Source organism: Hemiscyllium ocellatum, chromosome 20 (assembly GCF_020745735.1).
Source record: "Hemiscyllium ocellatum isolate sHemOce1 chromosome 20, sHemOce1.pat.X.cur, whole genome shotgun sequence".
NCBI classification, from domain to species: domain Eukaryota; kingdom Metazoa; phylum Chordata; class Chondrichthyes; order Orectolobiformes; family Hemiscylliidae; genus Hemiscyllium; species Hemiscyllium ocellatum.
In genome coordinates, this window is record NC_083420.1 from 42,805,845 (window position 1) to 42,830,861 (window position 25,017).

Genomic DNA, 25,017 nt, shown 5'->3' on the forward strand with positions numbered 1-25,017 from the left:
ATCTCTGGCCCAGTCTTTATTCCTCCACCAATGTCATTAAAACTGAAGATCATGTCACTGATCTGTTAAAGTGTTTGCTGTGTTCAAACTGCTTGCTGTCTTTCTCCAGCACAACAGTGACCAACTCCAAAACATATTGCACAGCACCTTGGGAAATCCTGAGGTCATGAAAAGTGCTGCAGAAATGCAACTCTTCCTTACAATGTGACACAGTCCAGCACAGCGACAGGTATAATCCAAAATATGTATTAAGCTTCAGGGCAACTGCAAACTGATGCTGTTTGCTAGAAATTTATTGCTTTCTCTGTAAAACTAAAGACTAAATAATTGGATTCTGTGCATAAAAGATACATAAAAGTTCAGAAATACCACTTGAAAGAGTTTACAATGAAAGTATAGTATCAAACAGGAGAGAGGACCCATCTCTCCAGAGAGTGTTAACACAGCATTACCATAGAGTACAAGGTTAGACAGACAGTATGAAGGTTGACAGCTGGTATTAAAGACTCGGGAGGGGGTAGGGAATCTTTCAGAACAGAGTACATGACTCATCCAATCAGCCCGTTTCCACCTTTCAATTAGATCATCGCTGAGCAGCATCTAACTCCACCTACTTCTGTTATCATGATCCCAACACAAATTGTGAATCTCAATTTTGAAAAAGTTTGCAAAATTTCCCCCAACCTTAATAGTTTTCTGGAGGGAACGAGTAATAGATTCCCATGACCCTTTACGTGTGAAGAATGCTTCCTGCCAACACCACCCCCACCCCATTCCAATGACCTCACTCTAATTTGAAGATTGTGCCTCACTAGAGGAAAACATCTCCCCTCACCCCCGCATTACCTTGGATTATATTCACTTCAATTGGATTGCCCCTTATCTCCTACACTCAAACTCTGAAGACAAATTGCTGAAGATTGAGCTTCAGGTTCTCAGAAGGGCTATGGATCCCTCACCAGAATCAGTGGATCCCCGACCCAGCGACAGGTCAGAGTTTGAGCCTGTTTGGGATGTGAATGTGGCTTCTGCTGCCAAATTGAGAGCATTGTGAGCAAGTGCTGCTTCGTCTAGTGGCATTGTTCCAACTCCAGTGAGCTCAATTCCAAGGAATGCAGTCAGGAAACCCAAGGGCCACATCTACGGAGATATATATGGCCAGTAACTTGAACACAACCCACTGGAAGAGAAAGCCATAGGGTCTGGAAGAATGCCAGTTAAACAGCCCATCCTATCTCCTCCTCAATAGCAACCACAACTTCAGTGAACAGCAATATCCCTAATTCCTCAACAAAATGACCCAAGACTAACTTTAGTCTAAGACAGGAATCTGGGACTTTCTAAGCACCTTAGCAAACTCGCTGTCATGATCAGACAATCCAGTAAAGCTGAAAGAATCGAGCTGAGTTGAATTGATGGTAGACTTTATTTTAGAGCACCTGCCTAATCTAGATGTGAAGAGACTGAGTTAGACCACACTGCAAAGTGTCAACAATGTTATCATTAATAAGTTTAAAGAGTTTAACTCAATCTTGAATCTTGTGGGGGGGGGGGGGGGGGGGGGGGGAGTGGTTATGGGCTGTTGCCTTCATTAAATGAGAGGACATTGACACTTCATGAGTGGTTTACCATGTTTGCTGTTAATGTATTGGCTGTTCTTGTTTTCACAAGGGTCTGGTCCTCCAGGATATTGAGGGCTACTCATTTGTTGCTGACCTGTTCTCTCCTGTGATGCCAATTAATTAAACAATTTAAACAGAATAGATATGAAAACCGGGACGAAAGTTATGCTAATCCACGAGCTTTGTTCAATTTCATTTCAAGGTAGGTGTTGCTGGTCAGAGACTCTCATTACCTAGAGCTGCATCCAGGAGGAGTGTTCAGACAACCCGGTAATTTGGAACAGCCTCAATTAAACCGCTGTCTCCATTAAGCTGACAGGGCTTGGTTAATGAGAGGAGTTGTTTCAGTTCACAGGACCGATCCAGCTTCCTCTGGGTAACAAGTTACAGTCAAGCAGGCAATTGAAACAAAAAAAACTCAGCGATGCTGAAAGACTTCATTATTGTCCAGGCTCAGAATGATGCAGGCATTCAAATGTCTGATTTTTTAAAAAAACTTGTGTCTCCACAGCACTTGTCACAACCTCAGGACATCTCAAAAGTATTTTACGGCCAATTAAGTACATTTTGAAGTGTCGTGCTAAAAGGCAGCAGCCAATTTCGGCACAGCAAGCTCCCACAAACAGCAGGGTGATAATGAGCAAATGATCTGTTTTCAGTAAGTCCCCAGCTGAGAGTTAAATATTAAACCAGGAGAAGTGCTGGGGAACCTTTTGCATCCATTGGAGAGGGTAGTGTGGTGCCTCAGTCTAACTTCACATCCAGGGCAGTACCCTGATGGTGTAGCATGACCGCTGGAGTGTCAGGTATGAACCCATGACCCTCTGACTCAGAGGTATGGTTGGCACTTTTTAGAAGAAGCATCTACAGAAAATGTCACATTTTTGATGCTATATTGTTTATTACTCAATCAACTTCTCAAATAAAAACCATATTAATGTCATCGCTGTTTGTGCAAGTTTGTTGTGAATGAATTAGCTGTTAATAATGGTGACTATACTTCCAAATGCATTTCATTGGCTCTGACGCAGTTTGGGGCATCCAAAGGTAGCAAAAGGCGCTTGATGAAAGCAAAACCGTTCTTTAAATGTCCCATATTAATTAAAGGTTCCCACTAACCTTCAGTCCTCAATAGGCAGGTACCTGATGTTACTCTGTAAGCTGGTGTTGGACTGGGGTAGACAAAGTTAAAAGTCAACACAGCACCAGATTACAGTTCAACAGGTTTATTTGAAAATATAAGCTTTTGGATCACTGTTTCTACATCCAGTAGCTAGTTGCTGAGAAAAGGAGCAGCCCTCTGAAAGCCTGTATTTTCAAATAAACCTGTTGGTCTATAACCTGGTGTTGTGTGATTTTTAACTTTAATAGAAGAAGGCACTACACAAATGCGAAGCTTGTCGCTGTTCCCATTCTACACTAACTGAGGACCTCCTGCCCTTGGCTATGTCCTAACTACCAGCATTTTATATTGGTGTAGGTACAATAGGCTGGGGTTTAAGAGAGGCTGCTGTTTTCCTCAGGTTAGTCTGCACAAACTGGCTGCTGAAATGCTTCACAGACAGATTTGTAACTCACACACACTTTGTTGTTGACTTTCTTAAACACTGATGAGTGGCCAACACCAGGAATGGATCCCAATCTATTCAGCCAAGGAATGACAAGAAGTGGGAATGGGGCAAGCCAACTCTTTGACTTCACTGTATGAGGAGGGCAGCTGATTGGTCCTTACACTCTGTATTAGTGCTCCCTGTAGAGTTTTTTTTCCCTGGAAGTTTGCTATGTTTCACAGACTTAGCCACTTTCTTGACCTTGCTGCAGGCCTGAAATTTGCCTTTGAGGCACTTTTATAAAGGCAGTCCTTCTAAGCTCAATACCTCTATCAATCTGCTTCCCAGTCAACGCCTTCCAACCAATTCTTCTCTTCCTCAAACTTCCCCTCCTCCTAGCTCCATAAGCATTTAAAATCCAAGTCCAGTATCGCCTATCCATCATTTGTGGATTTGTTTCGGTCTCTCCTCCTGCTGTTCCATAATCTTGGCAGTTTCCTCTTACTCTGACAGCCTACCCTGTTAACATGGACTCAGTCTTGATACTGAGGTGGGTAGATGGATGAAAATGAATCTTATGGGAAATACATGTGCTCAAAGCCATAGATTCTGAACAGAGAAACATTAAAAGGAATTACAAAATGAAACATTTAGCTTTTTGCTGGACAAGATATGTCTAATTCATCGCGCTGAATCTGTAACCAGGTAATATCCTGTCTTGTAAACACTTCGTGAGTCAGTTGGAAAGGGATTCATTCTTCAGCAATCTCACTGAGAGGATGCAATCCCATGTATACAAAGTCAGGAGTCCATCAGGTGCTGGAGGTGGGGGTGGGGTAACATTCGGCAAAGGAAATACATGAGCTTCAAACATTTACAAATTTTCTGCTCTCTTCCCCAACCCGCAATGCGTGCGTGCATTTAAAATCACACGCAGATAATTAATAGAACTTCCCTGCCGCTGCCTCCCTCAAAAAAAACAAGAAAAAGGAAAAGGAAAATCAAGTATGTAACAATGATCGCTGTGGTCAGAGCCTCCAGAGATCCTAGTGAAGTTGGAAATCTGTTGGCGCTCGCTGCTGTATTCGCTCCACATAGTGTGGCAGTGGGTTCTCTTTGATGTACTTCTGGAGGTACCAGCAGGTGAGGTGAGCTCGGAGATCCTCCTCAACAACAAAGTCCAAGGCAGCCTAGGGACAAAGAGCAGAACTGGTGACATGAGCCAGGATTGATCATAAAAGGAGGGGTTCGGAGAGAGGGAGAGGAAAGGAGGAAAGAGAAACAAAGTCAACAAACCTGTGACTGCAAATGCGGGAATAATAAAAATCCTTGCATTTGAATAACCACTTTTACAAACTTATGGATGTCCGAAAGCACATTTTTAGTTAAGGGAATGCTCGAGAAACATGTTTGAATGCATTGAACAGTCAATTTGAGCACAGCAAATGCTTGCAACCAGATAATCCTGTTTTATAATGTCAACTGAGAAATAAATATCATTGGTGACAGCGAGGACATCTCCTCTATCCTTTTTCAGAATAGTGTGTGGAATATTTTACCACTTAGAGGCATAGAGATGTACAGCATGGAAAGAGACCCTTCGGTCCAACTCGTCTATGCCAACCAGATATCCCAACCCAATCTGGTCCCACCTGCCAGCACCCAGCCCATATCCCTCCAAACCCTTCCTGTTCATATACCCATCCAAATGCCTTTTAAATGTTGCAAATGTACCAGCCTCCACCAATTCCTCTGGCAGCTCATTCCATACACGTACCACCCTCTGCATGAAAAAGTTGGCCCATAGGTCCATAGGTCTGTTTTATTTCTTTCGCCTCTCACCCTAAACCTATGCCCTCTAGTTCTGGTGTAACTACAGAAGATGGACTGTTCTACATAGCCGACAAAGAGATAGGCATAGCTGGGGCCCAAATCAAAGGGATAGCCATGGGCACCCGTATGGGCCCCAGCTATGCCTGTCTCTTTGTTGGCTACGTAGAACAGTCCATCTTCTGTAATTACACCAGCAACTCTCCCCAACTCTTCCTCTGCTACATTGATGACTGCATCGGCGCCACCTTGTTCTCCCGCGAGGAGGTTGAGCAGTTCATCAACTTCACCAACACATTCCATCCTGATCTTAAATTCACCTGGACCATCTCTGACACCTCCCTCTCCTTCCTGGACCTCTCCATTTCCATAAATGATGACCGACTTGACAGTGACATTTTTAACAAAAGCACCGACTCCCACAGCTACCTGGTTACACCTCTTCCCACCCTACCTCCTGCAAAAATGTCATCCCGTAATCCCAATTCCTCCACCTCCGCCGTATCTGCTCCCAGGAGGATCAGTTCCACCACAGAACACACCAGATGGCCTCCTTCTTTAGAGACCGCTATTTCCCTTCCCACATGGTTAAAGATGCCCTCCAAAGCATCTCGTCCCCATCCTGCACCTCCGCCCTCAAACCTCACCTCTCCAATCGAAACAAGGACAGAACCCCCCCCCGGTCCTCACCTACCACCCTTCGCAAAAACCACATCATCTGATGACATTTCTGCCACCTCCAAACGGACCCCACACCCAGGGATACATTTCGTTCCCCACCCCTTTCCACCTTCCATAAAGACCGTTCTCTCCGTGACTACCTGGTCAAGTCCACGCCCCCCGCCCCCCCAACAACCCACCCTCCCTTCCTGGCACCTTCCCCTGCCACCACAGGAATTGCAAAACCTGTGCCCACACCTCCTCCCTCACCTCCATCCAAGGCCCTAAAGGAGCCTTACACATCCAAAGTTTCACCTACACATCCACCAATATCATTTATTGTATCCATTGCTCCCGATGCGGTCTCCTCTACATTGGGGAGACTGGACACTTTCTCGCAGTGCGCTTGAGGGAACATTTGCGGGACACCCGCACCAATCAACCCCACCGCTCCGTGGCCCAACATTTCAACTCCCCCTCCCACTCTGTCGAGGACATGGAGGTCCTTGGCCTCCTCCACTGCTGCTCCCTCACCACCCAACGCCTGGAGGAAGAACGCCTCATCTTCTGCCTCGGAACACTTCAACCCCAGGGCATCAATGTGAACTTCACTAATTTCCTCATTTACCCTCCCTCCACCTTATCCCAGTTCCAACCTTCCAGCTCAGCGCTGTCCTCATGACCTGTCCTACCTGCCAACCTCCCTTCCCACCTATCCACTCCACCCTTCTCTCTGACCGATCATCTCCATCCCCACCCCCATTCACCTACTGTACTCATTGCTACCTTCTCCCCATCCCCACCCCCACCCCCAGCAACCCCACCCCCCTCCTCCACCCCTGTCAATTATCTCTCCATCCTGGAAGTTTTCTACCTCTATTCCTGATGAAGGGCTTTTGCCCGAAACATCAATTTTCCTGCTCCTCGGATGCTGCCTGACCTGCTGTGCTTTTCCAGCATCACTCTGATCTAAACTCTGGTTTCCAGCATCTGCAGTCCTCACTTTTGCCTTACCATTAAGTGTATAAGTCCTGCGAAGATTTGCTTTCCCAAAATACAGCACCTTGCATTTATCGAAATTAAACTCCATCTGCCACTCCTCATCCCATTGGCCCATCTGATCAAGATCCTGTTGTAATCTGAGGAAACCCTATTCGCTGTCCACTACACCTCCAATTTTGGTGTCATCTGCAAACTTACTAACTGTACCTCTTATGCTCGCATCCAAATCATTTATGTAAATGACAGAAAGTAGAGGACCCAGCACCGATCCTTGTGGCACTCCACTGGTCACAGGCCTCCAGTCTGAAAAACAACCCTCCACCATCACCCTCTGTTTCTATCTTTGAGCCGCTTCTGTATCCAAATGGCTGGTTCTTCCTGCATTCAGTGAGATATTACCTTGCTGATCAATTTCCCATGGGGAACCTTGTCGTATGCCTTACTGAAATCCATATAGATCACATCTACCACTCTGCCCTAATCAATCCTCTTTATTATTTCCTCAAAAAACTCAATCAAATTTGTGAGACATGATTTCCCACGCACAAAGCCATGTTGACTATCCCCGGGAGGGCAGCCAGTACTTTGGTTTAATGCATTACCTGAAAGTGAGCATCTCTGACAATACAGAACAAACACATCTGAATTGTCGATCACACACATTTGTTAGACCTAAACAGCACTGGCTGCAAAGCAGCTGGTTTACCAGAGCCAACAAAGGCAGGAAAGAGCAAATAGAAAGTAGAAACAGTAACTGAGTAACAGGGTACGTTAAGTTATGTATCTCAAACCATTGTATGGCATTAAATCACATCACTCAATAAGCAAAGTTGGACTGGTTAATAATTAAAAAGAAAGCTTGATTGCTAAGTAGCACAGTTATAGAGCCACAGAGCTGTACAGGATGGAAACAGACCCTTCAGTTAACCCGTCCATGCCGACCAGATATCCCAACCCAATCTAATCCCACCTGCCAGCACCTGGCCCATATCCCTCCAAACCCTTCCTATTCATATACCCATCCAGATGCCTTTTAAAATGTTGTAATTGTACCAGCCTCTATCACTTCCTCTGGCAGCCCATCCCATACACACAACACCCTCTGCCATAAAAAAAATGCCCCTTAGATCCCTTTTAAATCTTTCCTCTCTCACCTTAAACCTATGCTCTCTAGTTTTAGACTCCCCTTCCCTGGAAAAAAGATCTCATCTCTTTACCCTATCCATGCCCCTTATGATTTTATAAACCTCTGTAAGGTCACCCGTCAGCTTCTGTCACTCCCAGGAAAACAGCTCCAGCCTGTTCAGCCTCTCCCTATAGCTCAGGCCCTCCAACCCTGGCATCACCCTTGTAAATCCTTTCTGAACATTTCAAGTTTCATAACATCCTTCCTATAGCAGGGAGACCAAAATTGCATGCAATATTCCAATAGTGGCCTAACCATGTCCTGTACAGCTGAAAACTTTACCTCCCCACTCCTATACTCTGCACTGACCAATAAAAGAAAACATACCAAATGCCTTCTTCACTATCCTACCTATCTTTGACTTCACTTTCAAGGAACTCAACCTGTACTCCAAGGTCTCCTTGTTCAGCAACACTGCCCAGGACCTTACCATTAAGTGTACAAGTCCTGCCCTGATTTGCCTTTCCAAAATGCCTACTTCTACTCCTTCATTCTATTACTTCAATATCCATACTTCAACCCATTCTATGGTTTCTGGGGATAGTCAGATTCTAATAATTTCTGCATTTTCCATTTCCTCCCTCCTGTTCTTTTTCAAAGGTGCTGAACTGGCTTCACAGACATCGTGTCAAGACATCAAGTGTCTTTTAGTCTATAAGTGTCACGGCCTAGTGAATCTGTGGCTCGGTCTGTAACACCCTCACTGTCTGTTTCAAAGGCTGAAGCCCCACACCAGAGACCCACGTACACTATCCAGGTTACCCCTCTAGTATTGAGAGAGTACTGGGATGCAAGAGATGCTGTCACCAAATACAGGAAGGACAATTCCACCTCAATTTATGCTGATGCGGGATTCCCTGACACTCTCCGAAAGGAGAGCAGTGGCGTTTTCCTCAGTATCCTGGGTGCCCACCAAGCAATAACACTCGAATCAGACTACCTGCTTATTTACCACATTGCTGTTTGTGGGTGCTCACTATGTTTAATTTGGCTGGCATGTTTCCTGCATTGCAATAATTGCGGCACTGTGGCTCAGTGGTTAGCACTGCTGCCTCACAGTGCCAGGCTCCCAGGTTCGATTCCAGCCTTAGGTGACTGTGTGGAGTTTGCACATTCTCCCTGTGTCTGCGTGGGTTTCCTCCGGGTGCTCCGATGTGCAGGTCGGGTGAATTGGCCATGGTAAATTGCCCATAGTGTTGGGTGCCAGAGGGAAATAGGTCTGGGTGGGTTACTCTTCGGAGGGTTGGTGTGCACTTGTTGGGTTGAAGGGCCTGTTTCCACACTGTAGGAAATCTAATCTAAAGTGGCCTGGCCTAGGCCAAGGTTGTGAAAGGCACTTTATAAGTGCTACCTCTTCAGTTTATCCTTCAAGAAAAATAAATGGCCCTTCTCCGTATCAATATCTTGCAGCCAGTTTTGAGTGGGAATACACTGTTTGGTTGAAATAGGAGTAAAAACGTTAAAAGGCGAATGAGATGATTATTTGAAATGGAACAATTGCAAGGTAAAGGTTGAGATGCACGGTGCTGGGACTAATTGAATATGTTTCTCAAACAGCCAACACATAATGGGACAAAAGTCTTCTTTCTCTGCTGTGGGTTTCTATGAAGTGACAAGCAGTTTCGAAACCATTCTTTAAATCTCACTCTGCCCAGCATTTCCGCCTTAAGGAAGTGAGCACACAGACTCATTTTGCAACTTTTTAGTCTATAAACGAGAACTGTAGGTCATTTTGCTCAACCTCCTCTGTCATTCTGGTCTCTCTTACTCACACACACACCAGTTGACTGTGGTTAATAAAGAGCATTCGTTTCACAGCCCAGGTTTCTGGAAAGCTGCCATTATACAAACCTACATGTTTTACATCTGCCTGCTGAATGCAGCCCAGCCCTGAATACCAGCGGAACACTGCTATGGGTTTTGCAAAACTTCCGAGGAATTCCACAAACGTGCAACAAACAAACTACAAGTTTCAGTAATACATCCTGAGCCAGGTTTCGCCATTCAAGAGCTGCACAGTATTTGGTGGGCCGTGTTTCGTATTGAATTCTTTCCTGCTGGTTCCAGAATTATTCCTGAAAGTCCCTCGCTTTAACCACTGGTTGCTAAGCAAACCTTTTCTTACTGATTCACCTGGTTTTAACTTGAGATGCATTATAGTGGCCAGAAGTCAGTGATGGTCATATTCCACTGTTCTGAACCAAAATGATAGTATGTGGGCTCTTGATGATCATAGTGACAGCAACAGCCATCTCATTTATATAGCACCTTTTGTACAGTAAATACCCCCCAAGCACTTCCCATAAGGGAAAATTAAGACAGGTGGTCAAATGCTTGAATAAAGATGTACACTTTAAGGGAATACCTTAAAGGAGTTTTGAGGAAAGTGATGAGTGGACTTGGGGCAGCAATTCTATAATTCAGGTCTGGATGGATGAAAGCAAGGCTGCAAAAAGTGATGCAAAGGGACAGGTTGGAGGAGGGCGATGCACAAGAGCAGAGGCAGTCTTTCACTGCAGTATTGCCGGAGTGCTGCACTGTCACAAGAGCCAGCTTTCAGGTGACGTATTAAGATAAGATCTTGTTTGCCTACACAAGTGATTGCAAAGGATCCTGTGGCACTGTCGGAAGTCAGGTGAAGCAATTCCCATGGAATGCTGGTTAATATTCCTCCTTTATAAGCATTATCATCAATAAGGTGAATGGGTCATTCCTATCAGTTGGGGGTTGTAGAAGCTTGCTGTATTCAGTTGTTGTTCTATGTGGTGGCCGCACAACCAAGTAATTTCTTGTTGGTGGAGAATTGTGAGATGTCCTAGTGAGATGCTAAATCATGAAAAAAAATCTTTGTTTTTATTTAAAGAATTTGTTAAAGTCAGACAACAACAAATCCTGCAACAGAGTCTTACATAATTAGTTTTTGGCTTGGTACAATTTCCAAAGTTGGTCTGAAAGACATTGGAGCTGTCCATCTTGTACTGCACTGGAGAGTCAGCCTTGATACTGTACTCAATCCCTGGGGAATGGCACTTGATGCTGAAACCTTTCGACTCAGAATTGTGAGTGATGCTCACTAATCCACCACAGGAGTAGAAGAGAGAGCCTCTTTCTGTCAATTTTCCGGTCCTCAAGAGTAGTGTCCGAGAGCATCTTGGTTAATATTATTCCTTGTCCAACAATTAATTCAAGGTTAATTAACTTTCCCTGGCATGAGTTCCATGAGAGAGTGGCTACCCTTTCTAATAATGGAGCGTTTATGGCTTTGTGTCAATGCTCACATTGAGTAAGGTCTGATTGTCAATCCCAAGAAAGCACATTAATATATGCCATTGTTCAATAGGGTGTGGGAACAGGAACATTAGTAATCCTACTCACTGTATAATTTCAGTTGGGTTGGAGCAAACATGATTAACATTACAAGTTGGGAGAAGCTAGGGAATTCTTCTCAATAAAGTGACATTCAAAAAAGAATGTGCATTTATACATTTAATTGCACCAAGATATCCCAAAGTCTTTTGCAGCCAATGAAATACGTTTTAAGTTCTAGTCACTGTTATCAGGACATTTAGAAGCCAATTGACACACAGTAATTTCCCACAAGCAGCCATGTGATAATGTCCAGTTAACTCCTTTGTGGTAAGGTTGGATTAGGGATTCACATTTGCCAGGAGTAAGTAAATAGGAGAAAAAGAAACTGGCTGAGCTGTCCTTGACAATTAAGGTTGAATGTATGACATGTCAAAAAACCTGACTTGCCAAAAACCTCTTTTTAAGGAAAAGAATGGGATCCAGGCTGTAGGGATTGCACGATTCTACAACTACGACATTCACCAGAACAAACGGATTTCTGCCTTAACCCCAGTGCTCAGACAGAAAGATTCAATTTTCATGGAGCTATCCTTCAACAGATAATGCACAACACCCTCCAACAGATGTTTTCCTTTAAGCCAAGGGCTTCAGAAAATCCTCACAGTGAACAACAAGGTTACCTTAGCAACGATGCTGCCACCAATCAACAGGAGGCCTCAACTAGCCAATTACAAAGATCATTATAGTCATGACAACCAGAACAGAACCAATCATTTTTAGCTTAACACTTGAAGAATAAAGTGACCTCTACTCAGCAAGATGCACAAGCTGCCTTCACATCACATCACTTTTCCTCCTAGTTCCGATGATTATCTTGGAAATGAATACTTTCTCTCTTCTGGATGGAATGCAGTTGCCTTTAAAATTGACTTTGCCAAGAAAATAGCTGTTAGAGAGAGTTGAACAGCCTGGAAGGAGACCATGTTTTCCGTTGTCTTTGAAAGAGATATCTCATCGGCTTCATTCGCTTGTGGTGTTTTTGGCCCACAGCTTCACCAAATTATTCCTTGTGAATGATTTATCCAATTCCTATTTCAAAGTTGCTACTGAATCTGTTTCCACAATCAGTATTTAATTCCTGATTGAAACAACTCATTGAGTGGTCACCAATCTCCCCTCTGGTTCTTTTGCCATTTATTTTAAAAATTGGCTTTCAAAATTTATTGTCGCTGCCAGTGGAAAGTTCCTTCATAAACTACTCCTCAAACCCTTTCCAAGACTGAACATTTACATTATACATCCTTGTAACTTTATCAACTCCAATCAGCTTTCCACAGAACGGAAACTCCTCATCCCAGAGTCCCATTCTAATCAATCTCCTCTGTATCCTCTCCAGGGTCCTCCTAAAATGATACCCAGCTGAGGCCAAGGTTATTGGCTTATAAACATTTGACCTAATTTCCTTGTTTTTGGCTCGATTTATAAAGTTCAAGCATTCTGTACCATATTTTTGAAACAGCTGGATGAATGTGATGCCATTTTTAAGAATTCGCACAAGTACCCACACTGTGCCAACCTCAACAATAACTGGGTAAAGCTACAACATGGGATGCTGCATGTCCAACAGCAAGCGTGTACCTTTGCCATTAGTTTTGCTATTCCTCTTCCTCTGTAGGCATCGGGAACCTCTGTGTGCTGCAGATCAATTGTTTTCTTTCCCACATACTCGTATAAGAGCACTGCCCGCTCGTGTGATCCTAAAACAAGATGAAACGTGGTGAATGATCAGTGCTGTGACGGACGTGATACCACTTGCATCCATTAGACAGACACATGCACTCTCTTCAGATCAACTAATTTATACAGCCACATACTCTCTCAGATCACTCCGAACAACAATGTCAGAGCTGGAACTACCGGTTCTCTAGATATTACACAGACACAGGCAGGTTTGAAGAAACAATAGTCTACAATTGCACCTCTGGGTGCTTTTCACATTTCAAGTGGGGATTGAGTGTTTATTTTATGAACAAACCTTTTTAGCATGTAGGTATCACTAGGATAACTGGCATTTACTGTCCATTCCACATTGCCCTTGGGAAGATGGGAGTGGTGGGATACCTTCTTGAACTCCTGCAGCTTGTGTGGTTAAGGAGCTCCCACTGTGCTGCTCAGTAAAAACCCAGTGGGGAAAAAGACACAGACTCCCAATTATATGTCACCCTTCATCAACTCAATATGTTCCAAAGTGCTCACATATCAATGATGTACAATTGAATTACAGTCATTTTTGTAATGTAGGAACATAAGAAATAGAAGCAGGAATAGATTCCTTGATTATAGAGTCATTGCGTCATAAAGCATGGAAACAGACCTCTCAGTATATGATGACCATGTTCCCAAGCTAAACTAGTCCCACATGCCTACGCTTGGCCCATATCCCTCCAAACACTTGTTATTCATGAACTTATCCAAATGTCTTTTAGACGTTGTAACTGTACCCATATCCACCACTTCCTCTGGAAGTTCATTCTACACACGAACCAGTCTGTGTAAAAAAAAATTGCCTCATGTCTTTTTAAAAAATCTTTCCCCTCTAACCTTAAACATATGCCTCTTAGACTTGAAATCCGCCAGACTAGGGAAAAGACACCTGCTGCTCACCTTATCTACAGCCCTCATGATTTTATAAAGGTTCTCCCCTCAACGTCGTATGCTCCAGTCAAAAAGAAAGTCCCAGTTTATCCAGCCTCTCCTTTTCTCTCAAACCCTCCAATCCTGGCAACAATCTGGTTAATCTCTTTGGAAACCTCTCCAGCTGAATAAGTCCTCGGTATCTTTCAAAAGTATGATGGCTGATCTTCTCCCTCAACTTCGTCTGCCCACACCATTTCTGTGTGCCTTGATTCCTTCAGCATCCAAAATTCTATCAATCTCTGCCTTGAATAAACTTAAAAATCACACTACACCAGTTTATAGTCCAACGGGTTTATTTGAAAGTACAAGCTTTCAGTGTGCTGCTTCTTCAGCAGGTAGCCAGTGGGACAGGATCATAGGACACAATTTAAAATAAAAGATCAAAATGTCATACAACTGATGTGATGTATTGAATAAACTTAGATTGCTGTTAATTCTTTAATCAGAGCGTTGATATGGATACAACCATTATACGTGGGGACACCATCCAGCATGTAAGCAGCAGGTACTCATGTGACTCGGCCAAAATTGTCTACAGCATATACTGCAGGCAATGATTCCCTGAGGCATGGTACATTGGTAAGACCACGCAGACACTATGACAACAGATGAATGAGCCCTGCTCAACAATTACCAGACAGGAATGTTCTCTCACAGTCAGAGAACACTTCAGCGGTCAGGGACATTCGGCCTCAGATCTTAGGGTGACCATCCTCCAAGGTGGACTTTGGAATACGCAACAACGCAGAGTGGCCGAACAGAGGCTGATAGCCAAGTTCGATACCCATGAGGAGGATCTTTGTTCATGCCACACTACAGGGGACCCCATTACATTATACACTCTCTCACACACATACACACGCACTCTCTCTCTCTCCTTCACACACACACACACACACACACAAACATACAAGTCACAGAGTCATAGAGATGTACAGCACGGAAACAGACCCTTCAATCCAACTTGTCCACGTCGACCAGATATCCTAACCTAAAACTAGTCCCATTTGCCAGCTCTTGGCCCATATCCCTCTAAACTCTAGATGGCTATATTCATATACCCATCTAGATGCCTTTTAAATGTTGTAATTGTACCAGCCTCCACCACTTCCTCTGGCAGCTCATTCCATACACACACCACCTGTCTGCATGAAAAAGTTACCCCTTAAATCCTTTTAAAGTTTTACCCTCTCACCCTAAACGTATGCCCTCTTGTTCTGGATTGCCCCAACCCAGGGAAAAGACTTTGTCTATTTACCCTATCAATGCCCCTCATGATTTTATAAACCACTACAAAGGTCACCCCTCAGCCTCTGACGCTCCAGAGAAAACAGCTTATTCAGCCTCTCCCTGTACCTCAAATCCTCCACCCCGGCAACATCCGTGTCAATCTTTTCTGAACCATTTCAAGTTTTACAACATCCTTGCGATAGGAGGGAGGCCAGATCTGCACATAATATTCCAAAAGTGGCCTAACTAATGTCCTGTCCAGCTGCAACATGACTTCCCAACCCCTATACTGTTTTTAAACGTTGAATTCAAAGTCCACACCTGCCACGGCAGGATTCAAACCCAAGTCCCCAGAACATTTCCAGGCCCTCTTAATTAATAGCCTAATGCTAATAGTACTAGGCCACCATCTCACCTCATAGTGGGGCTCCGTCTTGATCCAGCATAAATTGGTCTATCTTGATTGGGACAAGGACGTATATTTTTCACATTAAAGACCAATGCATAAGGGTCACCAGGGATTCTACGCCCACAGGTGGGTTTCTCTACAGTTGGTAGGTATATGCATAATTGTGTTGCCCACAGGAACTTGAAACCCCCCCCTCCATCCTCGTAGAGCAATGCATTTACCTCCAATTCCGGGTGTGGTCACGGCCATTTTTATTTTCATTGTGCACTTGCAATTTTCAGGACATAGATCAGTGCCATTCCTCAGATAGTTATATCCAGGCTCCACTTCTGCATGAGTGGCTGAGACACCAAGCATCAAAGTCCTCTTCCTGGTAGCTCTCCATATCAATCCATAGGAGTTGGATCTACCCCCGATCCCCTTCCAGTCGTCTGTTTGAGTCAATCTTCTGAAGTAGAGTCACTGGATCTGAAATGTTAACTCCATTTTCTCTACACAGAGTCCTGTTGAGTTTGTCCAGCGGTTTTTGTTTTTGACACCGTTCGAGTTTGCCGCTGCCCAACTGGCCCCGGGCATCTGAGGTAAACATGCCAGATATGGTAATATACTGTGAGAAAACCCCCCACCCCATCCAGAAAGCAGATCACTCCTCACAAACTGTACCATCCGTCCACATCCATCTTTAATGTTGGGTTGCTTCTGCCCTTCACAATTGTCATCCCTTTCCCTCCCATACTTCAGCCCGCAGTAACCAAGACCAAGCTCCACAGCCTGCCCCTTGCAGCAAGCTCCCCCTTTACCTTCAATCAGTGGACTCTCCAGATTGACTGTTACGCACCCCTATGAGTGATTCACATGGACAGCCCAGATGAGAAGTGTCCAGACCCTGACTGGTGCCCACCTATCTGACTGTAGGCTCCAGAGTTCCTGAACAGGTTGCAGTGAACCTGCAGTGCTGAGTGTGACCCATCCCTGGACTGGAGAGGTACAGACCGCTGACTGTAAGCACCCCCAGTGGACACCTGACCATATCTACGTCTTCTGGACTAATCTCGAAGGTTGCCCTTAATCCACGTACTGATAGCTGCCTTCCTGGCCTTCAGTTAGGACTCCCCCTCTAGACTTTCAGTCATGGCCGCTTACTTGCAGTGCATGCAATGTGTTTGCTGTGTGTGTGTAGGTTGGGGATGGTCCGGGTATGAGATTGATGGGGCATGTGCCATATAGCAAGATGCCCACCCCAGTTGACTGAGGGCTGCTGACCAGCAAGGCAAGCTGCAGGCCTTTGTGTGTGCACAAAGAGGCAGCTCCTTTAGGCTGTATCTGAGGGGCCGGCACACTGAAAGGCATGGCACAGCATAACTCGGCAAGGCAAGGGAAGGGTGCTGTGACTGTGCAGCTCGGTGAATGAGTGCAAAGAGAACACGCGAACAGCTTTGAGATGCAACTCAGTCCATTCTCTGAGCTGGCTGTCTATCTCTCTCAGAGCAAAGGGTTGGAGCAGCAGGCACTGATGTGCAGCACGTGGATCAGAGATATGCCTTGATTGTGCAGAGAGGTTGGTACTTGTCAAATGCCAGCATCCATGAACATATGTAAAGCTGGGGCATGCCTAAAGATATTGGTGCCCAGGGTTCAAATGCAGACCAATGCAGCAAGGGCAAGCTGGGATCACCAATTACCCAGTCTGGCTTTCAGGTCGGGTATTCTTGGCATCTAATTTTTATCTATCCCATGGAACAAGAGGACTCTTTCTTACAGCAATGGCTATGCATGAGAACTTATGAAAGGTCCCAAATCCAAAAAGGTGAGGTACAAATGTGATCCTTCACTTTGAAACATTCTTCCCAGGTACAACACTGACATCTAATTCAACACTTTGTTCACCGATGACATCCTGAGCTCACATGGAATCTAACATATTGGAGAGTGCATCAAATACTAATTAATTGTTCATTCTGATCATTCAGACTTTTTAAAAAATGCAATGAAATTGTTGCTACAGTTTATAATTACGTAGGAGTGTAGCACAGGGATAAAACAGCAGGGTATGCCAGCTGGAAAGGATGGGGTTGTTACAGTGAGAGACTGCAGAGTCCGCACTCTGACACTGGAGACGGAGAAGGGGCAGGATAAACACAGTCCAGCTGCCTTGTACTGAGGTACAGCTGGCTTTACCTCCCTTTGTTGCCTGGCCAATAGTTCTCTGGATCCCTAACCAACTGTTTTACAATCTATTCTTTAGCAGTGTGGAAAAAAATCTAAATGTGGTCAACCTCAGATTCCACTTGTGTGTAAAACCTCCAACAAATTCAATCTTTCGGAAATACAAACTTTTTCTCAACGATATTTGAGCTTGTCACAAATCTGTTTTTAGGTATGTTTTGGACTGAAGGTCTCACTTTATTGGATGTATGCTTTCACACAGATACAAAGAATAGCAAGTCAGGATAAACTAAGCATTAAAAACAGCCCAACAAGGCTTACCCTGATGCACAATGAAAACGGAGATCAATTACTCAACCACACACTAGCGAGGTCCTAGCTTTGATCTCCGAATTGTGTTGACTTGGTTGGTTGGTGTCTATAACCTGCTTCATTACCGCTGAATTTAAAGAGTGCGATAATCAGCTCGAATTCCCACCTCAGATCAATCCCCAATGATTCTTCAGGTTCACGTACTCTGGGCTAGCTGGAGCTCTGTTGGTTATTCACTCGCCTCTCAAGTCACAGGTTAATGGATTCACATTTCACTTCAGACACCTGAGCACATAATCCAGGCTGACACTAACACTGCAGTACCACGTGAATGCTGCCCTATTGCAGGTGACTCCTGTCAGATAAGTCACTGAACTGAGACTTATTTCTGCTTTCAGTGCTTGTACTAGATCCCATTTCACTATGTCCCGAAGAGAATATTTTCCTTCTCTCCCTCCTGCTGAATCGCAAGGTGACAAACTGCCCACAGTGTAAAAACTATATCAAATGCTGAATGGGCTTAATCCCACTGGCTACCACCCTTAAGTGGTCCTTAACTGGCTACTTATGAATCTCAATTAGCAGTGAGGCAGGTAAGTCAACCATGAACCTTCCCACCTTTGTACATTTTCCTTTCTCTAACAGATTCTGCATCTATTTAAATTTGTTAATGGAATGTGGGTGCTGCTGGCTACCCCAACATTTATTTCCCATCCCTAATTGCCCAGAGGACAGTTATGAGTCAATTCCATTGTTGTGGGTACAGAGTCACATATAGGTGAGACTGGGTAAGGACAACAGATTTCCTTTCCTATTTGGTTCACTAATGTCCTTTAGGAGTTTATGACAATTGACAATGGTTACATGGTCAGTGTAAGACTAGCTTTTAATTCTTTTCTTTTATTGCATTCAAATCTCATGATCTGTCATGATGGGATTTGAACCAATGACCCCAGAACATTGATTTTTCTAGAAATCTTACCAGAGGAGGAGGATTCCATGTGCTGCTTGTACAAAGTTGTGACTCTGCTTAGCAGTTGTGGGTGTGCAAGCTGCGTGCACAGAAATCAGTTGGTTTGCTGTAATGTCTGCTTCATAACTTGTAATGTACTTAGTGTTTTAAATAAACTAACACGCAGTCAGTCAATCCCCAATAACCAATTGATTATTAGACCATTCTGATTGATGAAACCCCACCCAGATTCTAGTGAAGGTCGAAAAGCAAAGGGATTTGGGAATGCTGTCTAATTAATTGCTCTTCCCTCGTCCAAGCTCACCACCTTTGGGCGCAAAGATTCTGCCCGTTGTTAACAGCATCTTTATAAACCATCCAAAATGACAAAACAGAGGAATTCCTGATCTTGCTCATTCTGCTCTTCCTCCGCAAATTGTAGACACAATCATACACCACTTGCCAGTTTATTCATTTCTATTCACCTATTGCTTTCAACACTGTTGACGCTATTTTGTGTTGTGGATTTTGACTTCCAAAGAATTAAAGAATTATATTTATACACTGCCTTGAATGTGTTTGAATGACATCAAAAAGTACTTAATTGACAGTAAAGCACTTTGAGAAGTGCACTCCCTGTCAATTACACACAGAAAGGTTCCACAAATAGCAATAAGTTAAATAAGTAACCAGATAAAGTGTTGTTAATGTTGTGATTGGGCAGTAACTAATGGCCAGTTCAAAAGAATATTCTTTTCTTTCAAAAGTAATAGCACGCTGACTCAGTGATTAGCACTGCTGCCTCACAGCACCAGGGACACCGGTTCAATTCCACCCTCAGGCAACTGTCTGTGTGGAATTTGCACATTCTCCTTCTGTCTCCTCCGGGTGCTCTGGTTTCCTCCAACAGCCCAAAGATGTGCAGGTCAGGTGGATTGCCAAATTGCCCACAATGTCACAGGGTTAGGTTAGGATTAGCCATAGGAAGTGCAGAGTTATAATGTAGGGGGTTGGGTGTTGATGGGATGCTCTGAGGGTCGAGGTGGACTTGATGGGCCGAATCGCCTGTTTCCACACTGTAGGGATTCCATGCCTATCTGAAGGGGCAGATTCAGTTCAATGTCTCATCCAAAAGACCACACACCAATAATGTAACATGCCCTCAGTACTTGCAGCATTAGCTTGGATCATGCCCTTAAATCTTCCAATAAGAGTTGAACCCATGAACTTCTAACTCAGAGATTGCTTCAGCTGATCTTTCTAAATATAAAATCTCTCACTTTCAAGTCTGCCTCACTGCTGACAGAACATTTCATTCCTCCTGATTTTAAAGTTTGGTACTTGCCATAATTTACACTGATTACAGCATTCCATTTTGACTATCTCTGAAATTTCAAATAAATATGTATTCTGAACTAAGTCAAAGAAGAGATCTTTAGTTGAGACTTGATCAAAATTTTACACACAATGCCTGAGGAGACTGTGAAAAGTGTTAAATGTCCATAGGCCATGCAAGATCTGATGAGGATATTCTGCAACATTTTTATTTCAGAGAGTCATGAAAGAAAATCCAAATCTGTTAAGTTCCTGAGATAGTTAACCAGTGTTGCCAACTCAGGTTGAATGTATTCCAGGAAGTTTCATCACATGGCTTCCTGTCTCAAAACTCTACAATCCCACTATTGGCTGTCCAACATGTCCATCCTTGCAGTGCCCCTCCTACACAATGCCAGTTGAAAAGTGAATATTTATTGTCAACTGAGTGATGCTTGACCATCAACACAATATCAGCAACATCCCGATACATAATAGACAGAAGTAAAAACGTTATTTTTTAAAATCAATGCAATAGATTTGACTGTCCTTAATGTTGTGCAAATAAAATTCATAGGAATCTACACCTGATGAGCCAAATATTCCATTTCCTATATGTCTTGAAGGTGAGACTCTGGGATATACAGAACGCATCCTATACCTTGGCAGCCACCTCTCTGAAAAGAGCACCATGTGGGAGGAAATGTAACACAATACATCAGTTCCACCACTGCAGTCTACTACAAGATAGGGGTTTGATTTTGAAGACACTAAGTTAATAGAGAGGTCAAGTCAAGTGCAGAGCAGTTGTCATCACCATCCTTTGTACTGCATTGAAACTTGGGCTCAACAACACCAAAGAACACAAGAGAAGTTTTGCCAGCAATGTCTGAGCCCCATCTTCCAGATTCAATGCAATGTTCTTCTTGAAACCAGCTCCACAAGCATTCAGGCAATTGCCTACAGACTGGATACTACGTAATGGCTGCAAACCCTTTCACCACCACTGTTACCACCACCAAACAGGTTTTTTTTTTAGATTACTTACAGTGTGGAAACAGGCACTTTGACCCAACAAGTCCACACTGACCCTCCGAAGAGCAACCCACCCAGACCCATTCCCCTACATTTACCCCTTCATCTAACACTATGGGCAGTAGAACATGGCCAATTCACCTAATCTGGACATTTTTTTTGGATTGTGGGAGGAAACCGGAGCACCCGGAGGAAACCCACGCAGACACGGGGAGAATGTGCAAACTCCACACAGACAGTTGCCTGAGGTGGTCCTGTTTCTCTACTCTCAAATACCAGGGGAGGCCAAATAAAATACTATTACGACACTCTGAAGGTCTCCCTCAAGTGTGATAGCATTGACATTAATGACAGGAAGGAGCTTGTTACTAATCATTCACAATGGCAACAACTTTGCCCATAAAGCAGCACCATTTTTGAGGTCAAATTCGTCATCGATAAGGAGAGCAGTGGCAGTGTAGGAAAGGAGCAGAAGTGAACCCTGTGCTCCTGATCATGCTCCCTCATGGGTCATCCTGCTCCTTGTGCCCATAGATCTACAGTCGAGAATAAGCCTGTTCAGTTCCATGAAGTCCCAAGGCAGAAACTCTCAAACCCTGAAGAGATGTCATCTTTGACAGCTTCAGTGTTACCTCCCTGTAGTAATGCACCTCTAGATATTTTCTGTTGTCAGGATGGAGATTGTTGAGGATTGAAGATGTGAGTTCTGCAAGCCACAGAGTTCCTTCCTTAAATACTTACCTCAAGAACCTGCAAGCAACATTCATTACCCATGTGCTTCCACCAAGGAGGAACTGTTGGCACTGCAGTCAGGTGTGGTGCTCATTGCATTTTAAAATAAATAATTCGCATTGAGACACAGTGGCTCAGTGGTTAGCACTGCTGCCTCACAGCGCCAGGGACATGGGCTTCGATTCCAGCCTTGGGTTGTGTGGAGCTTGCACATTCTCACTGTGTCTGCGTGGGTTTTCTTCAGGTGCTCCGGTTTACTCCCACAGTCGAAAAGATGTACAAGTTAGTCGGATGAGCCGTGCTAAATTGCCAATTGTGTTCCAGGATGTGCAGCTTAGGTGGATTAGCCATGGGAAATGCAGGGTTACAGAGATAGGGTGGGTCTGGGTGATGATGCTCATTTGATTCGAATGAGTCATCAACTCATTCAGTGACTCGATGGGCCGTATAGCCTGCTTCCACATTGCAGGGATTCTATGGTAACACTATCTCTCAGAAATAACTAAAATGTGCTTTGAATATCACGAATTACCATCAAGTAAATTGACTTCAATTTGTGATACTGAGTCATTTAAAACAGAAATATTCCAGTTACAACACCCATTCCTTACATGTCAATTTCATCCCCCATCCTGGTCACTGTCTCAGGGTGAACCAGAATGATACTAGCCTTGGCATCCTATTTCAGCTCAGTTCCATATTCTATCTATTACAAAGCCCAGCCTCTGTAACATCACCCATCTCCCTGGCTGCCTCAGTCCATCATCCACTGAAACTCTAATCCATGACTCCCAGACTCAGCAATTCTGATGCTCTGCTGGTCTTGTCCTTCACTGCCTGGAAACTTGGAAAGGGTTCAAAATTCTGCTGTCTGACCCCTCACTGGCTGAAATCCAGTCCACCCATCATCCTTGTGCTTTCTCACCTGTACTGGCTCCCAGTTCACCCAAGCCTCAAACTTACAATTCCTGCCCTTGAGTTCAAAAAGTCTCTGGAGCATCAGCCCTCCCTATGCCTGTCATCTCCTCCAACCCCACAAGATTACAATGACTCTGCACTCCTTGCACTCTGGTACATTCCAGCGACTTCTTTGTCCTGCTGAGGGTGGCCTTGCTTTCAGCTGTCTCCTTCTCAACATATGAACTGCCTCTCTCAGCTGTCTGCCTCTCTCACCTCCTTTAAGATACTCCATAATAAACCAAGCGGTTAGTCACTTTGGCTGGGGCTATAAGCAATGGGCAACAAAAGTTGGCACTGCCAGAAACACCAACATTACTTGAAGGAGGATAAAATTGCCTTGTTGGGCACAGTATCAATTGCTGCTCTGTTGCCCTCCTACAAAGCAGCTGGGGTTAGGGAGAGGTCAGTTTGTGATGTTAAATGGCAGTGATGAATGGAACCTGTTGAACAGGCTGCTGCTCACTTTGAGCTGTGCTAGTGAGCTGTTGAGACTGGTTTCAGCAACTACCGCAGAGGTTTGGACAGAGGAGATGCAGAAAGATTCAGGCCCCCTGTATCTAATGATCATCCACCAGGGACCTTTGATGGAGGGTTACTCCAGGTGATTGATCCCCATCATCCCCTCCAATCTGTCCAGCTTCTACAGAGTCACTCCCTCAGCTTTTAGAAGGCAGGTATCTCCCTTGGAGGTTGCACCCCAAGGGAACGGGGTCAGTGTATCCAATTCAGCTTCTCCCTCAGAACCCAAGCCCTCATCTCTACCCCTGGGGAGCACATTCTCAGCTCAGAGCCAGGCTCTTCAGCAGGGCCTCTGGCTTCAACTTTCTCCAACTCGACAAACGCCGTTCACCCAGGCCCCAGAAGGAAGTCTGCTTTGAAGGGCACGGTGCACGGGTCAGGTCCTTACACCGGATTCCGGGAGAAAATTGGGAACTCCGTCACCCCCCTCCTGGTGACTCAGAATGGGCCAATTCTGTGGGAAACAGAATGAACAGGAGTCGCTGTTAGGGTGAGAACCCATGAAGGGTTAACCTTTCGGCCCTTTGGGGTTATAAATAGCTTAGTTAAAAACAAGGTGTACAACATTGTATTGTTTTTTTCCCCCCAGATCCTCAAGTAACCACCGCTGGATATTGTCTGCGGGGTGAGGTGGCGAGGTGGAAAGGAGGGTGTTTATCAGAGAAGGCGTTTGCCCTTTTAAGGAGTATAATCTCCTTCTGGTTGAAAACAAAGGTGTGTGAAAGAGAGAGAGAGAGAGAGAGAGACGATCTCTGCAGCCTACCGTTCAACCGGACCTCGAACTGTCGCTTTTTGCGGTCGTGGTCCACTTTAATGGGACAGTTATTCTCGTCTTGCACTGGGATTGCGTTGGACTCGGCCATCTCAGCTCGGAGCCCGGGTTTTACCCTCTCCGTTAGGGTTTCATGTTCACTGATCGCTTCGGGAAACTGACATAAACATTGCCACAGGAAATCAGCTGTGAAACCACGTGCGAGACCGGGAGCCAATCCCCCGCTGCAGACTGTTCCTGATACATTCCACGCCTACCTTCCACCAAGCTGGGGCTGACTGGGTTCACTGTCATTCAGTACTCACAAACACACACACATATATATTCATACATATACTCCATACAAATGCACCCTCACTCAAACACACACCATCATACAAATGCACCCTCACTCAAACACACACATATATATTCATATATATACTCCATACATATACACACTCACTCAAACACACAGCCATACAAATACACCCCTCACTGAAACACACACACACATATATATTCATACACACATATAAATACACCCTCACGCAAACACACCCCTCACTCAAACACACACATATATTCATACATATAACCCATACACACATATAAATACACTCTCACTCAAACCCACACAGCCATACAAATACACCCTCACTCAAACACACACAGCCATACAAATACACCCTCACTCAAACACACACAGCCATACAAGTACACCCCTCACTCAAACACACACAGCCATACAGATACACCCCTCACTCACACACCATCATAC

General features: G+C 44.4%; 1 protein-coding gene across 1 annotated transcript; it reads right to left on the minus strand.

The window, feature by feature from the left end:
* Positions 1–246: 246 nt before the first annotated feature.
* Positions 247–24,459, minus strand: natd1 (protein NATD1). The gene is made up of 3 exons (XM_060840801.1): positions 24,249–24,459; positions 12,798–12,916; positions 247–4,362 (listed from the first exon to the last, which is right to left on the minus strand). Exons 1-3 carry the CDS (start codon positions 24,346–24,348, stop codon positions 4,219–4,221), a joined length of 363 nt encoding a protein of 120 aa, XP_060696784.1. The 5' UTR covers positions 24,349–24,459; the 3' UTR covers positions 247–4,218.
* Positions 24,460–25,017: the final 558 nt, after the last annotated feature.